General features: G+C 54.4%; 1 protein-coding gene and 1 pseudogene across 1 annotated transcript; one reads left to right on the forward strand and one right to left on the reverse strand.

The window, feature by feature from the left end:
- The window catches only part of LOC131560158 (zinc finger protein 850-like), a 596,580-nt pseudogene extending 585,263 nt beyond the window's left edge, over nt 1-11,317 (forward strand).
- On the reverse strand, nt 11,255-15,469 carry LOC131559697 (cytochrome P450 4F3-like). Its single transcript, XM_058808133.1, has 12 exons — nt 15,282-15,469; nt 14,847-14,991; nt 14,409-14,462; nt 14,018-14,145; nt 13,538-13,668; nt 13,056-13,323; nt 12,704-12,770; nt 12,500-12,629; nt 12,297-12,430; nt 12,151-12,215; nt 11,984-12,066; nt 11,255-11,884 (listed from the first exon to the last, which is right to left on the reverse strand). The coding sequence occupies exons 1-12, from the start codon at nt 15,465-15,467 to the stop codon at nt 11,701-11,703; spliced, it is 1,575 nt and encodes a 524-aa protein (XP_058664116.1). The 5' UTR covers nt 15,468-15,469; the 3' UTR covers nt 11,255-11,700.
- Between the last annotated feature and the right edge of the window lie 327 nt (nt 15,470-15,796).

The raw sequence follows: 15,796 nt of genomic DNA on the forward strand, positions 1-15,796 counted from the left end.
CCTGGGCCAGGCAAAGCCACACCGATCCTGGAGGAAGCTGATCCCTTTAACCCAGGGATCAGCTGGTGCAGCAGCAAGAAGGAAGCAGTGATGGGGACAGTGATGGAGATGGTGGGAGTGACAGAACAAGGCAGCCATGCACAGCTTGGTGTGGGGCCTGGGGCACGGCATGGGGCATGGTGTGAAGTATGGCGGTGGGACACAGCACAGGACACATGGCACAGGGCATGCTGTGGGTAGGAACATGACCCTGGAGCACGGCACAGGACACAGGACATGGAACATGGCTGGAGAGCACAGGGACATGGGAATGACTGTGGAGCGTGGCATGGGACACAGAGCACGGGACATGGGACATGGCATGGGACATGACCATGGAGGACAACACAGGGTTCAGTCAGTCCCAGCATCATCACCCCAAACCTCCTCCCACCAACCCCACTGGGACAGCCACCCCAAGCCCTGTGGACACCAGTGTCACCTGGAAGCTGGGCCAGCTCTGGATCTCCTGGAAGAGGGCATTGCCAGGGCAGTTGGTGGGGCTGAGCTGGCCACACAGGATGAAGTCTGGCTGGACACAGCCAGAGGCTGGAGTTCATCCTGCATCAGGGCCAGAGTGTTGGGGTCCAGCAGTGTGGCCAAGAAGTCCTGGGAGATGCCAGTGCTGAAGCCCTTGGTATTGTAGTCCTTGGTGTGGGCACTGACCCAGTGCCACCCCCGACCCTCGTACAGGTACCCATCCGAGCCCACCACGAAGCTACAAGGACCTGACAGTCGGGACCCAGTGGCGGGAACTGCAAAGGGACAGGGATGGGGACCATGGGGAGCAAAAGGGACCACAGAGAGTGATAGGTACCATGGTGGGACAGTGATAGGGACAGTAGGGGGGACAGTGGTGGGGACTTACAAGGGAAAAGTGATGGGGACCTTGGAGGGCAACAGGTCCTTCAGGTGGTGACAGGGCCCACCAGGGTACAATGACAGCTCCCTTGGGGGTGCCAACTCCCTCAGAGGGTGCCAGCTCCCTACAGCCAATGTTGTCCCAACTGTGGGTATCCTGGTGGAAGCTCTGCATGTCCCTCATGGCATGGGAACAGGTGCAGCAGCTCTAGCGTGGCTCTAGGGTGTGGTGCAGGAACATGGAGCCCAGCAGGAGCCACAGCAATTACAGGGTGCCCCAGTAGGGACCAGCCCCCACATGCAGTGGGACAAGGGGCTCCACGTATCCCTTAAGCCCTTAGGAACACGTCAGAGTCCATGTGGGGACGAGGGGCTCAGTGAGTCCTTGGAGACATGGCAGAGTCCATGTGGAGACAAGGAGCTTGATAGGTCTTTGGGGACACATGAGAACATCTGAGGGACCCTCAGCCTGGGTGTGGGAGGGTTCTCCTGGGGGTTACTGAGGAGATGGGAAGGGGCTACTCAGGGTGTCCATTGGCGGGGACATGAGGGGGCCAGTGTCCAAGGGACACAATAGTGTTGGCCATGGGGACATGGTGGTGGCCACCTAGGGACACCCACTCAGAGACCACCACCCAGGGGAGAGAGTGGTGGCCATCCAGGGTACAGAATTGTGTCCATACAGAGGACACGGTGGTGGTCATCAAGGAAAAACCGTGGTGTCCCCCCAGGCAGCATAGTGGTGGCCATCCACAGGACATGGTGGTGACCACCCAGGGGACAAAATGGTGCCCACCCAGGAGACCCAAAGATGTCCCACCACACCAAGCCACCTGTCCCTACCATCATCTCTCAGTGCCCACCCATGAGAGTGACCCCACCCCACTGACCTAGGGTCCCCTCTCACTCCTTCCTACCCCATTTGTGCAGTGACAACCCCCACTTGTGTGGTGACAACCCCATTTAGGGGTGACATCCCCTGCCTATACCCATATAGCACTCATTTAACTCCTGTGACACCCAACAGGCCAAGACCTCCACCTACTGTGTCCTCACATCCCTAAGGGGCTGCCAGGTGTGTGACAGCACCCACAGCATCCCCAAAACCTTCTTTTGCCTCCTTCTCCTGCTGTCCTGGCCACACCAGCACCCCAAAATTCCGGTGCCCTAACTGCTGGGGGGGGGCAGTACCCTAACGTCACAAGAGGAAGAGAAAATTAATCCCAAAGTGTGGCACCATAATAGGAAAGTTCAAGATTGGACCCATTAAGATAGAAATAAGTAATCCAATTGTTTCCATAAGAGTAAGAGTATTAGAAGCTTTGAGGGGTCCATCAGGGACAACTGTTGTCCATGTAAGAGGACACCAGAGGGGAACAGATTATCGGACTCATGGGAATAATTTGGCTGATGCAGAAGCACAAAGGGCAGCAGTATGCTTAGCTGTGTTCTTAAATAATTTGAATAAACGTGAAGATGATACAAAGTATCAAAAATGCTATATCTCAAAGGAAATAGAAGAGATGGAGAAGCTAGGGGCTAAGCTAGAAGAGGATAAGTGATTTTACCAGATGGTAGAGAAATGCTATCTAAAAGTTATGTTAAAAGAATAATTCACCAGTTACACTAATGAACTCATTGGGGAACACAAGCACTAAGTGACCACTTGTTAAAGTTTTTAGGGTGTCTAGGAATATTTGATATAGCAAAATAGAAGACGCAAGGATGCATTATTCGCCAGAAAATTACCAAGAAGACATCTAGACAGACCCCACAGGGAGGCAGAAAAAACTGCATATAGGCCTTTTGAAAAGATACAAGCGGATTTTACCAAATTACTGAAAGCGGGAAGAGATAAGTATTTGTTAGTAATAGTAGACCAATTAACTCATTGGATAGAGACCTACCCGGTGACACAAACAACAGCACATTTTGTTACAAAGATTAGTTTAGAAGAAATAATTCCACGATTTGGGATGACTGGAGTGATTGATTTGGATCAGGGTTCCCACTTTACCTCAAAAGTGTTAAAAGAAGTAATGAAAGCTCTAGGGGTCTCTTGGGAATAATATACCCCTTGGCAACCTCACAGTTTGGGGAGAGTAGAAAGAATGAACCAGGCCCTAAAGCATCAGCTAGCAAAACTAATGATTGAAACAAAACTATCTTGAATTAAGTGCTTACCATTGGCATTGTTAAATATTCGAACAATGCCAAACTCAGAGCATGGGATCTCCCCGTGTAAGGCGTTATACGGGATGCCATATTCTCAAGAGATGCTGGAAGATACAATAACCTGTACTGAACAGGATTGTAATTGCTATCCTTTGGAAGCACTGAATGAAACTATTGTAAGGAGAGGTGGTATTATCATTGTCGCAGGGGTTATCCTCCAAGTGGATTGTGTCCAGAGTGTAAACACATTGAACTGAACAGATTTTAACTGAATATATTGTAAAAAAAAAGAGAATAGAGGAAGGAACATTAGAACTAGATTCTTATGAGTGGCGGATGTTGTGGAAATATGGATTAAGACAGGGACAATCAAGTGAGGCAAATAATAAAAAGATTGAGCATCTCAAACGTAATTGAGTCCCTTGCAGATCTGAGCCAGTCAAAGCAAAAAACTGGGAAGTATTTAAGAAATGGCACAAAACCCAGGAAAGCTCATACAGAACCCATGAAGAATATCCTTGCTGCCGAGAAGATGATATCCCTCACTGCTGGGAGCACCCCAGTAGGCAGAGAAGGAAGAGGGATAATAAAACTGTGGGGCCTTCTGGTACTGCTGAGTCTTCCACAGGATGGGATAACCAGTCCCTGCTTGAAGGGCTACCAAAATGTAAAGTATGGCCGGACCACAGCCCGAGCGTTTGCACCAAACACTCATATTAATGCACAATGTTATGAGCCAGGAAAACTTGAAACCTGTACAATAGGAGAAAAGAGTTACTGGATAGCAACAAATTCAGGAATGGGAGGATGGTCACCTCGAAACTACCAATTTTGTCCCCGAGGAGAACCATTCCTCTGTTTTACCAAAGGTGGAATGTGGGGATACTCAGATAAAGGGGGAGTACAAGATAAATTCAAGGAAGAATTAGTGAAAAAAGTCACAAAGAATTTAGGGGATATTCAAAACAAAAAAGAACAAGAGCAGGAAGTGACCTGTATAAAAAAATACAGAAAAGACTCAGTGATGGGGACCTCCCTATGTTAGGAAAAAAATTTGTGTATTGATCTGATGCAAAAAGTAGTTAAGGAATTAAATGTGACTAACTGTTGGGTTTATGGGGATCCTAAATGACCGAGCAATGGCATGGAGAGGAGAAGGGGTTGGGCCTGATCAGTTTATATTATGGAACAGGACACAAAGATTTAATGAAATTCAACCGGACGGGTAAACACTGAGTCATGAAGTAGTAGATCAAATTTGTATTTCTAGGAAAGGAACCAATTTTATTACAAACGTAGGACAAATGCACTGCAAGATAATATATACCACCAACTCCACTTTTACAACATGGTGGCCGAAACCACCAACAGGTTATTGGTCTATCAACTGTACCAAGGGTACTGTTTTCTGGAAAAGTGTAACACATGCTAATCCTTTTGATGAGGTAAAAGATCTTAGGGGATATTGGGAAAATCTGGGTTAGATGGCTGCAAATTGGACAGCTTCAAATGGATTATTTTGGATCACTGGTAAAAGGGCGTATAATGAATATCAAAGAGGTGGAGAGGTACCTGTACAGTTGGAATTATACAACCTGCATTCTTTTTGCTACCAAAGAGCAAAGGTGAATGTTCAGGACTACCTCTTTATGAAACTCTGCGCAGAAGAAAACAAACTGAAATAGGAGGAAAACAGACCTAGAGAAATGAAGAATGGACTTCCCAACAGATCACAGATTACTACAATCCTGCCTCCTGGGCTCAGGACGGCAGCTGGGGTTATAAAATCCCTATGTATATGCTTAACCGAATCATTAGATTACAGGCCATTGTAGAAATTACTTCTAATCAAACATCAGAGGCACTGAAGCTTGTAGCTAGACAACTAACCCAGACCAGAGTGGCAGTATATCAGAATAGGCTAGTCCTAGATTATTTATTAGCTGAAGAAGGGCATTTTGTGGAAAATTTAGTACGTCTGAGTGCTGTTTAGAGACTGATGATAATGGAGAAGCTATTACAAATTTGGCAGGCAAAATTAAACAAGTTGCGCGTGTTCCAGTGCAAAAATGGAATTCCATATTAACTGGCAATTGGTGGAATAATTTGTTTGAAGGAGCCTGGTGGAAAAATGAGGGTTCATGTTGCTTTGTTCTGCATTAGGTGTATTGTTTATACCATGTATGGTTCCATGCTTTATTAGGCTAATATACTCAGTGATCCAGGGAATGCAGATTTCAGCAACGCCCATAAACCCTAAAATAACAACCACGGGAGAAGAAACTCACTCCCTTATGATAGTCAAGGCAAAGCAGAACCGAAAAACTGCAACCCAAAAAGTATTAGCTCAATTTGAAGCAAAGACATGAATCAATAACACAAAGGGGAAGGATTGTGAAAAATGTTTTTGTGATTTGTGTCAATTGGCAATGGAATCAGCAAATGCTTCTATCTGCTGTGTCCAAAATAGACACAAAGAAAAGTTGTGAAACTTTCTGACCAAATAGCCAAATAAAGCATCAAAATCAAAGAAGTGTAGTAGAGTAAAAGAGATGAGGTAGCAAGACGACTGATACTTCGAATAAAACGGAGGAAGTTGGGGTAAAGCTAAGAGATATTGCAACAAAGCAATTAAATAGTTATGTATAATAAAAAGCTTGATGCACTTGACAAAATCATGTAGCAGACACCAGTGCAAGGTCTCCCTCCAGACGAACACAAGAAGGATAGGAATCAACGACCACCTGGAAAGATTATGAAATGCCTGATCCTAGCTTATTGTTATTTGCTGATTTGGACTAACCAAGCATATTAGAAAATGCTTTGTGGGTTTAAAAACAGTATATATACTTTACCAAACTTTTAAGTGGTGCGTGCCATGAGCGGAGCAGCGACTCCCCGGCCACCCAGCGCTGCTTGCTTGCTTGCTTTAAAATAAAAGGTATAGAAGTAAAATTCGGATTGGCTATTGAAATTTTATATCAATTCAAACGTGGCTCCCAAGTGTTCCAGGGTGCCCTTTCTCCAGCATCCCTGCACTCCAGGCACTCAGCGCTTCCCCTGCTCCCCGACAATACTTTCAGGGTCGGGGAGCCCTGCCCCACTCTTCTCCCGGCTCCACCACCCATCCAGCCTGCCGGAGCTCCCCCGGCTCTGCCATCGCCCCTCTCCCCACGCCGGGGCTCCCCCCTTTCATCCCCCGGCTCTCCCGGGGATCCCCAAAACCCGTGTCGTGTCCCGCCCCGCCGGCACCGGGCGATCGCTACGTGGGCCCTGCAAAATCCCCCCAGGGCCATTTACTGCTCAGCTCTGCACTCCTGCGAGATCCAAAAATATCTCCTCATCAAATAAATACAAAATACCTCTCCCAGCGACACCGAAATATATTTGGGACTCGACTCCGGAATCGGCAGGGCCTAAACCACAGCAAAATCCCCTTCTCCCCGCCAAAATAACCCTCCCGGAGCTGCCACGATCGGCTCGGGGCGAGCTTCCCCTCGGCGCTCACCTGCGGGATGCGGGGCAATGCGATGCTGCCGGGCCCAGCCGAGCTGCGGGCTCGCCGTGGAACCCCGCAATGCTCCCTCCACTGCTGCCGCTCCTGTTCAGCCTGTTCCCAGTCGTGCTCCTCCTGTTTTTGCTCCTCCCCTTCCTCCCGCTTCTCCTCCGCTCCCGCCCCGGACCCTCCTTTCGCACCGCCTCTGTCCCACGGCCGCTGCAGCACCGGCTCTGGGGCAGGGGGAGAAACCCCCAGGAGCCCTCAGCGATGGGCGGGGGCTCGGCTCCTCGGTGATCCGTGATCACCAGGACCACGGATCGCAGAGTCTCTGTCCAATGAGAGTCACTGTGGGTTATCCAGCGCGGATCCTCCCATGGGAGATAGAGCTGGAGCTCGAAGAGCACGAAGCTCTTCCCGCACCGGGGGCACCGGCAGGGATTCCCTTGGTGCTGCCTCCCTTGGCGTCGGGTCCCGGTGGAGTTCTGGGAGAAGCCCTTCCCACACTCAGGACGCTGTCAGGGCCTCTCCTTAGTTCCAGGCAGAGGAATTCCAGAGGAACTCTGACCGATTTCCTTAGCGGTGACTCCGCAGTTCCCGGGCAGAGCCGCAGCGCCCAGCGCTCCCCACTTCCACCCCACCTGCGCCACCGCTCGTATCTACCGAGCCCCGGGAACGGAATTTTGGCTCGGGGGGAGGGGGACGGGACGGGCGGATCTGCACTGGGGAGTCCCAAGCCCCCTGCCCAACGCTGGGAGCTCTGGGTATTCCTCCCCCTGCCCCAGAGCCGAGGCTGCTGCGGCCGTGGGACAGAGGCGGTGCGAAAGGAAGGTCCGGGGCGGGAGCGGAGGAGGAGCGGGAGGATGGGGAGGGAGACGGGAAGGGGAGGAGCACGAACAGGAGGAGCACGAACAGGAGGAGCACGAAGGCGAGCAGTCCGAGCAGGGGCGGCAGCAGTGGAGGGAGCATTGCGGGGTTCCACGGCGAGCCCGCAGCTCGGCTGGGCCCGGCAGCATCGCATTGCTCCGCATCCCGCAGGTGAGCGCCGAGGGGAAGCTCGCCCCGAGTCGATCGTGGCAGCTCCGGGAGGGTTATTTTGGCGGGGAGAAGGGGATTTTGCTGTGGTTTAGGCCCTGCCGATTCCGGAGTCGAGTCCCAAATATATTTCGGTGTCGCTGGGAGAGGTATTTTGTATTTATTTGATGAGGAGATATTTTTGGATCTCGCAGGAGTGCAGAGCTGAGCAGTAAATGGCCCTGGGGGGATTTTGCGGGGCCCACGTGGAGGTCGCCCGGTGCCGGCGGGGCGGGACACGACACGGGTTTTAGGGATCCCCGGGAGAGCCGGGGGATGAAAGGGGGGAGCCCCGGCGTGGGGAGAGGGGCGATGGCAGAGCCGGGGGAGCTCCGGCAGGCTGGATGGGTGGTGGAGCCGGGAGAAGAGTGGGGCAGGGCTCCCCGACCCTGAAAGTATTGTCGGGGAGCAGGGGAAGCGCTGAGTGCCTGGAGTGCAGGGATGCTGGAGAAAGGGCACCCTGGAACACCTGGGAGCCACGTTCGAATGAGGAGAGGATGAGCCCCGAGATCCCCAAAAGACCCTCAGCATGCCTGAGCAGGACCCGGGAGAGGGGGGATGCCCAGGACCCACGGGCCCCCAGCAGCTCTGAGAAGAGGGACCCCCAAACCCCAAATAAGGACACTGGGAACAGGGAACGCCTGGGAGAGGGTTTTTTTTTTTTCTCCTTCTTGATTTTTGGAAGTTTTTCTGGCCACCAGGCACTCAGTGACTTCTAGAAATGGACTTGGCCAGCGGGACCTTCAAAGCCCACGCCAATTTCCTGGTTTAGGGCAATTTTGGGAGAAAAACCTCTAAAGGTGTTTCCTCTAGAAGAGCAAATTCAAGTGGCCCCTCTCTCAATCTGGTTCTGGAAAAAGATTTCCTTGGAGAGAAGTGGAAAAACTTTCTTTAACAGGCAAAGCACTCACCAGCCCCAAAAATGAACAATATTCAACAATACAACCTCTTGCTGCTCCAAAAGAGATGACAAACTCACGAAGTCCCTCCGTGGGCTGTAGTTTGGCTTGCTCAGTCTCTCTGGTGCTGGAAATGCCACGGCCCAGCCCCAGTGGGGCTCGGGTGTGAGCACCTGGTGCTCTTCTCGGTGTTCAGTCCAGAGCAGGTTTAGACAGGTCCAAAGAAAAGGAAAACCAAAAACCACAGTCCAGGGAACTTCTCTTCCTCCGCTAGCTAAAACTAACCAAAAGCAAAGGAGGGCTCTGCCCTGCTGTCTGTCTATCTGCAGACAGCAGAAGAGCAGGAATGTGGAGGAGTGAAAGGGGTTCTGAAAACAAACTCCATGCTTCTTCTTCCTCCCTCTTTGTTCTCGGAACCAGTGCTATAAAGATGCAAAATTTATTTCAGACAAATGGGGATACGAGCATCATAAATTCATCCCTGGGACCCCCAAAAGACCCCTCAGCCTGTGTAAGCAGAACCCAGGGGAGGGAGAATGCCCAGGACCCACGGCCCCCCAGCAGCTCTGAGAAGAGGGACCTCCTTAACCCCAAAGTGAGGACACTGGAAATAGGGAACTCCTGGGAGAGGTTTTTGGACTTCTTGCTTTTTGGAGGTATTTCTGGCCACCAGACACCCGGTGACTTCTAGAGATGGACTTGGCCAGTGGGACCTCCGAAGGCAATGCACTCACATCTTGTTTTCCCCCCAAATTAGGACTGCGCATTTCCAAACCTTATCTGGATAGAGGAGAAGTCTGCAAGGAAGAGGAAGATGCCTTGGGACAGCCTGGCAGGTGAGGAGGAAGTCAGTGCCCCTTTCCCCTCTGTGCTTCTCCTTCTCCCAGCCCAGCACGGCCCCAGCTGCAGCACAGCCCTGGGGGGATCTCCTTGCCCTTGCCTGTGGCACGGAGGCAAATCCCATCGTGTCCTTGTCCTTCCTCCCCCAGAGCAGGAGCTGAGCATGGAGAGCAGGGAGGACAAATGCCCGCGGCAGAACCTGGTGGCAGAGGCCGTTTTGAGTGGCTCCACGGCGCAGGAAGCCAATGGGGAGGAAAAGCCCCGGAGATGCCGCACGAGGAGGGGCTGCAAACCCAGCTCAGGATGCTCTGAGGTGGAAAGACCCAGCCTGTGCCTGGAAAGCAGCCAGAGATCTGGCCAGAGCTCTAAAGTGGTGGTCAATGAGCAGCTTGATGATGGCAAGAAGCCCCACCAGTGCTTGGAATGTGGGAAGAGTTTCCGCAGGAGTTACAACCTGCTCATCCACCAGAGGATGCACACTGGGGAACGGCCCCACGAGTGTGGGGAATGTGGGAAGAGCTTCAGGATCAGCTCCCACCTGTACCGCCACCAGAAGATCCACACTGGAGAAAGGCCCTATGAATGTGGGAAATGTGGGAAGAGCTTCAGAGACACCTCTGACCTGATGGTCCACCAGAGGATTCACACCGGGGAACGACCCTATCAGTGTGGGGAGTGTGGACAGAGCTTCAACGTCAGCTCCCACCTGATTGCCCACCAGCGGATCCACACCGGGGAACGGCCCCACGAGTGTGGGGAATGTGGGAAGAGCTTCAGGATCAGCTCCAGCCTGAAACTCCACCAGAGGATCCACGCTGATGAACGGCCCTATAAATGTGGAGAATGTGGGAAAGGCTTCAGGAAGAGCTGCCATCTGAACCGCCACCAGATGATCCACACTGGGATACGACCCTTTGTGTGTGGGGAATGTGGGAAGGGCTTCCGTGACAGCTCTGACCTGATCATCCACCAGACAGTGCACACTGGGGAATGCCCCTACACGTGCTCAGAATGTGGGAAATGCTTCAGCCAGAACTCCAACCTGATTGCCCACCAGAGGATCCACGCTGGGGAGAGGCCCTATGAGTGTTCTGAGTGTGAGGAGAGGTTTCAGAGTCGATACCGTCTCCTCAAGCATCAGCAGATTCACACAGAATAGAGGCCGTTCTGCTGCCCTGACTGCAGGAAGGGCTTTAAGAAAAACTCCACCCTCCTCACCCACTGGCGGATCCACATGGGGGAGAGGCCCTGACAGCCTCCCAAGTGTGGGAAGAGCTTCTCCCAGAACTCTGCCGTGACCCAACACCAAGAGAGACAGCAGTAAGGGATGCCCTACAAGTGCCCTGTGTGCAGGAAGAGCTTTGAGTGCTGCTTCAACTCCATCTGCTATTGGAGGACCACCATTGGATGGTCCACAGTGACCCTCGCTGTGCAGAGACTTGGTCATCCATGGTCCTGGTGATCCATGTTGGGAAGACACCTGGCTGGTGGTCTCCACATCCTCCTGGCTCCCCTTGAGCACTTCGACACAGCCAGAGAAAAATCAATGAGGATGCAAACAGACATCAGAATTTCATAGTGGACAGCACAGTTTTTTACTTTCAACCCCAAAAAAGTCTCACCTTTTGCATCCTATCATTTCTTTGAGTGGCATCAAGGAATACTGGATTGTGTTGGAGGTCTTTTCCAACCTGAATCATTCCATGATTGTAATTCTCTCTGGCCCACAGGCATCTTCCACATCCAGATGGTGATGGACTGGGGCAAAAAACCCAGGATTTTGGAGACAATGGAGTGGAAATCCCTCTAGAAAAGGTCCTTTCTACCCGCCCAGGCACACGGATACTCAGCAGCATGGACATGTAAATCCTTTTATTTTGGCTTTGATTTTCCTTCATTTTTCTTCATCCCTTCACCCAAACATTGGGGTAAAATAAAGACATTCAGCTAAGACATGGATAGTGACATTGGGGGGACATGGTAGGGATGGGGACAGCGACAAGGACATGGGTGCGGACATGGCTGTGGATGGCGATATAGGGCATGGAGGGGGGTTGTCACAGATAGAGATGGTGACATGGGGCTATATGGCCATGGATGAGGGCATGGGGACATGGCCATGGATGGCGACACAAGTGGCCTAGAGGACAAGTCCATGGGTTGACATGTCCATGCGATGGAGTGTCCCATGGCCAAGGACAACACATCCCCACCACCACCATGATACTGTCCCTTTCATGCTACCATTTATTCCCTGCTCCTCCCCTGGCTGTGACACCTGCCTTACAGGATGTCCCCATGTCCTGGTGACCTTTGTCATTCAGGCCCTCCCACCAGTGGCTCCAGCAGCAGCCAGAGCCCGTCCTCGGCACGCAGGATCAGCTCGGGCTTGCGGCGTGGGGGCGGCCTCGCGTTGTCTCTCCGCAGCATGAACCGGGACAGTGTCAATGCCACTACCACCTTCATCTCAGCCATGGCAAAGCTCTGCCCGATGCAGTTCCTGCCACCACATCCCCACTGTCACTGTCACCCCACTGTGAACCCAGCCAGGGACAGGGGTGACACTTGGGGACACTCCTGTCCCCACTCCAGCACATACCTGGGCCCAGCAGAGAAGGGGATGAAGGATGACGGAGACCGTTCCTTGCTGTTCTCCGGACTGAACCTCAGAGGATTGAACACCTGGGGTGACACTGACACAGTCACACCGAGGGAACACAGCTGTCACCACCATGGTGACAGGGACACCTCAGAGCGTGGCCCTACCTCAGGCTCGGGCCAGAGGTCTGGGTTGTGGTGGGTCCCGTAGATGCTCATCAGGCAGATGACCCCTGGTGGGATGGGAATGGCCACTTTAGGGACAGCAGATGAGGGTGGGTGGTGACACTGAGGGCACCCTGGCCATGCCATACCCTTGGGGATGACACGGCCATCGCGCAGGGGGATGTCCTCGGTGCAGCGCCGGGACACAGCAGTGACAGGAGGGTGCAGCCGCAGGCTCTCCTTGATGCACATGGTGATGAAGGGCAGCTGGGACAGATCCTCCCTGGGGACAAGCAGGGGTGGCACCATGCTCCCAAGCCACATGACCGGGGTGGCCCTGGGGACATCTCACCATTCAATGTCTGCAGTGTCCCGGCCAGCCAGGAGCTCCTGTACCTCCTGGCGGCATCGCTCCTGGTGCTCAGGATGGCTGGCCAGGTTGTAGAAGAGCCATGCCAGGCCACTGGCCGTGGTGTCATGGCCTGTGGGGACACTGGGTGAGTGAGGGGACACTGGAGTGGCTCCTCCCCAATGGCACCTGGGAGCTCGTGCTTACCCTCAAACATGAAGGTGTCAGCCTCAGCCGCGATGTCCTCATCCGACAGGGTGTGGCCATTCTCGTCCTGCAGAGGCAAGATGAGCCATGGGCCACTGGGGCCACCAGTCTGTGGGCCACCTGGGGCCAAATCCCATCCATGGCCACCACCCTATGGCACCACCATCCCACTGGCCACTAGCTCTATGGTCAATGCTGCCCATGGCCACCACTGTTCTCCTGTGGCCACCAGTCTATGCCCAAGCCCCCCATGGCCACCAGCATCCTGCTGGCCTCTATGGCCAACCCTTCCATGGCCACCAACACCCTCTTGACCACTTCCATGTCCCCATGGCCACCACCCCAGCCCCACCTTGGTGAGCAGCAGGAGGTCGATGAAGTCCCTGCTGCGTCCCTGGTGGCCATCCAGCCAGGCCTGGTGGCCCAGGCAGGCGAGTGCCTGGCGCCGGCGCTGCACCACATCAGCAGTGAAGGCGTGGACAGTGGCACAGGCACGGGCAAAGCGCCGGCCATCAGAGGAGAGGCTGTAGAGCCACCAGGGGTGGAGAAGTGGCTGGAATTGGCGCCGGACCACCAACGAGCTCAGCTCCAGGATGGCCTGGATGTACTCACTGGGCTGCCTGTACCAGGGACAATGGGGGGACACTGTGGCCACCAGCATGGATGATAGCAGGACCATTGGGGCCACTAGAATGATCAACAGGGAGAGTGATTGGACAGGATGGCCAGTGGGGACCATGGCAGGGCCAGCACAGCCACCAGGATGGCCAGCAGGGACAATGGTAGGGTCACCAGGGCACTCTAGGATGGTCAGTGGGGACAGGCGACACTCACTCCTGGCAGTGGCTCTCGTGGCTGAAGATGCACTTCTGGAGTGTGTCCAGGGTGAGGAGGCTCAGGGGCTGCAGCACCTCCAACTCCACTGGCCCCCCACCAGCTGCCTCTGCTGCTGCCGCCCACTTGGCCTGCAGGGAAGGGCTGGGTTGGGGAGGGAATCAGGGACAGGGGACAGGGGCCAGGGGATAAATTGGGGGGTGGGACAGGGGTGGGAGAGGGGGAGGAGTTGGGGAGAGGGTGTAGAACAGGAATGTGGTGATGAATGAGGGATGGAGTTGAGGTTTGGGGGCAGCTTTGGGTTTGGGGTATGGGACAGTACAGAATTTAGGTACAGGACAGGACTCAGGATGCAGCAGTGGGTGCAGGACAGAATTTTGGGTGCAGGACTCAGGGTTTGGGATGCAGGTCAGAATTTGGGGTGCAGCACTCAGGATTTGGGGTGCAGGTGGAGACTCATGCCCATCTGGGATCTCTCACGAGCAGCACGCGGGTGCTCTGGTTGAAGATTCCCAGGTAATTCCGGAGCACATCCCCATGGAAGGCGGGCATCAGGAGTCGCCGGTGCCGCGCCCAGCGCTGCCCATCACTCAGCAGCAGCCCCTCTCCTGAGGAGGGAACACCGGGGTCCGCTGAGGGCACTCAGGGGGTTGTCCCTGTCCCTCACCACCCCTGTCCCCTGTGACACACACAGATCCATCTGGGGACACCCAAGGATGATGTCCCTGTCCTCCACCGCCCCTGTCCCATGCGACACACCAGGATCCATCCTGGGGGGCCACCCAGGGGTGCTCTCCCCACCCCTGTGACACCCAACTCCATTCATGGAGCACCCCAGGGTGCTGTCCCCATCCTAACCTCCCCCACTCACCCAGCCAGGGCTTGAGGAAGCCGTAGAAAATTTTGTCCTTGGGGGCCACGAAAGCTGCAGGATACAAGGATGGGGTGGGCAGGGATTCACTGGGGTGCCTTCAGGTTCCTTGCGTGGGGACACTGGGGGTGGCCCCACCCTGTCTGCACCCATTAACCATCAGGTGGGGACCTTCTCCCAGCACCCATGGCCACCAAAGGATGAGGGTTGGGGGACAACCAGAGGCTGAACATGGTGACATGTTTGGGTGGCCTTGGGGAACCTCAAGGACAGGTTGGTGGCCACTATGGGGCGGCATTTGGCCTGCCAATGGTGACATCTCTGGGGACCTGTGGGCTTGGGTTGGTGGCCACTGCCTGGGCACTGCCAGGTCTCTGTGCCAGGTGCGGTGACCCCCATGGGTGGCCCTGGGGACCCGTCTGATGTCCCATGTCCTACCTGAGGCACTGAGGATTGGCCGGAGGGTGCTGGGGTGGAAGAGGCGCAGCACAGGCAGCCAGGGAAGTCCCCACCAGAGGCAGCCATGACAGTACTGGGCCACCAAGGTGTCCACCTGCTGTAGGCCTTCCTCTGTGCTCTGGCCCTGGGGACAACAGGACATGTGTGCCATTGGGGGCACAGATAGGCTCAGGGACATGTGTGTCCTCAGGACACTGTCAGCCTTGGGGACACTTGTGTCTGCCCCACTTTCCTCTTGCAGGTGCCAACACCCTGTCCTCACTTTCCCCTTGCAGGTGCCCCCACACCGTCCTCACCATCTCCCCAAGTGCCACCACCCCATTCCTTCGGTCCCCTCACAGGTGCCACCACCCAATTGTTCCTTTGCAGGTGCCTCCACCCTGTCCCCGCAGGTGTCACCCCCTGTCCTCTCACCATGCCGGTGTGTCCCAGCAACCAATTACGCCAGGGCGGGATGGGAAACTTGTTCAGCTGGCGACAAGTGGCTCGGAATCGGGTGACAGCCACCAGCGCATCCCAGAGCCACCGCAGCAGCAGGGCCACCACGAAGGTGCCCAGGGCCACCGCACCCAGGGAACCTAGCGCCGTGGCCACCGCCATGGAACCGCTCCTGGGGACAGGCAGGGGACAGGGCAAGGGTCGGGTGTGGGCGGTGTCACCTGCGGGGTCACGTGGTGCAGCGCTGGGTGTCACCGGATCCGCCTTTTGTCCTAATACACATTCTGGTGGCAGCGTCCTCTGACATGTCCTGGTGACTTGTGCTGACATGTCCTGATGGCAATGTCCCCACATGTGTATCCTGGTGGCATCGTGTTCCCTTCTCCCTGTGTGTGTCCCTGTCCCCCCTTCATTCTGTGAATCACTGTCCCCCACCCGTGTGTCCCTATCCCTCTGCACGTGTCCCTATCCACGGTCGTGTGTCCCTGTCC

This window comes from Ammospiza caudacuta, chromosome 7 (genome assembly GCF_027887145.1).
Source record: "Ammospiza caudacuta isolate bAmmCau1 chromosome 7, bAmmCau1.pri, whole genome shotgun sequence".
Classification (NCBI taxonomy): domain Eukaryota; kingdom Metazoa; phylum Chordata; class Aves; order Passeriformes; family Passerellidae; genus Ammospiza; species Ammospiza caudacuta.

What these genes read in the sequence shown, in the direction of transcription:
- LOC131559697 (XM_058808133.1), bottom strand. Translation starts at nt 15,467, where the DNA reads ATGGCGGTGGCCACGGCGCTAGGTTCCCTGGGTGCGGTGGCCCTGGGC. An exon ending in GACACTGCAGACATTGAATG is followed by an intron (nt 12,431 to 12,499) that starts GTGAGATGTCCC and finishes GCTTGTCCCCAG; the next exon opens with GGAGGATCTGTCCCAGCTGC. An exon ending in CCCTTCTCTGCTGGGCCCAG is followed by an intron (nt 11,885 to 11,983) that starts GTATGTGCTGGA and finishes ATGTGGTGGCAG; the next exon opens with GAACTGCATCGGGCAGAGCT.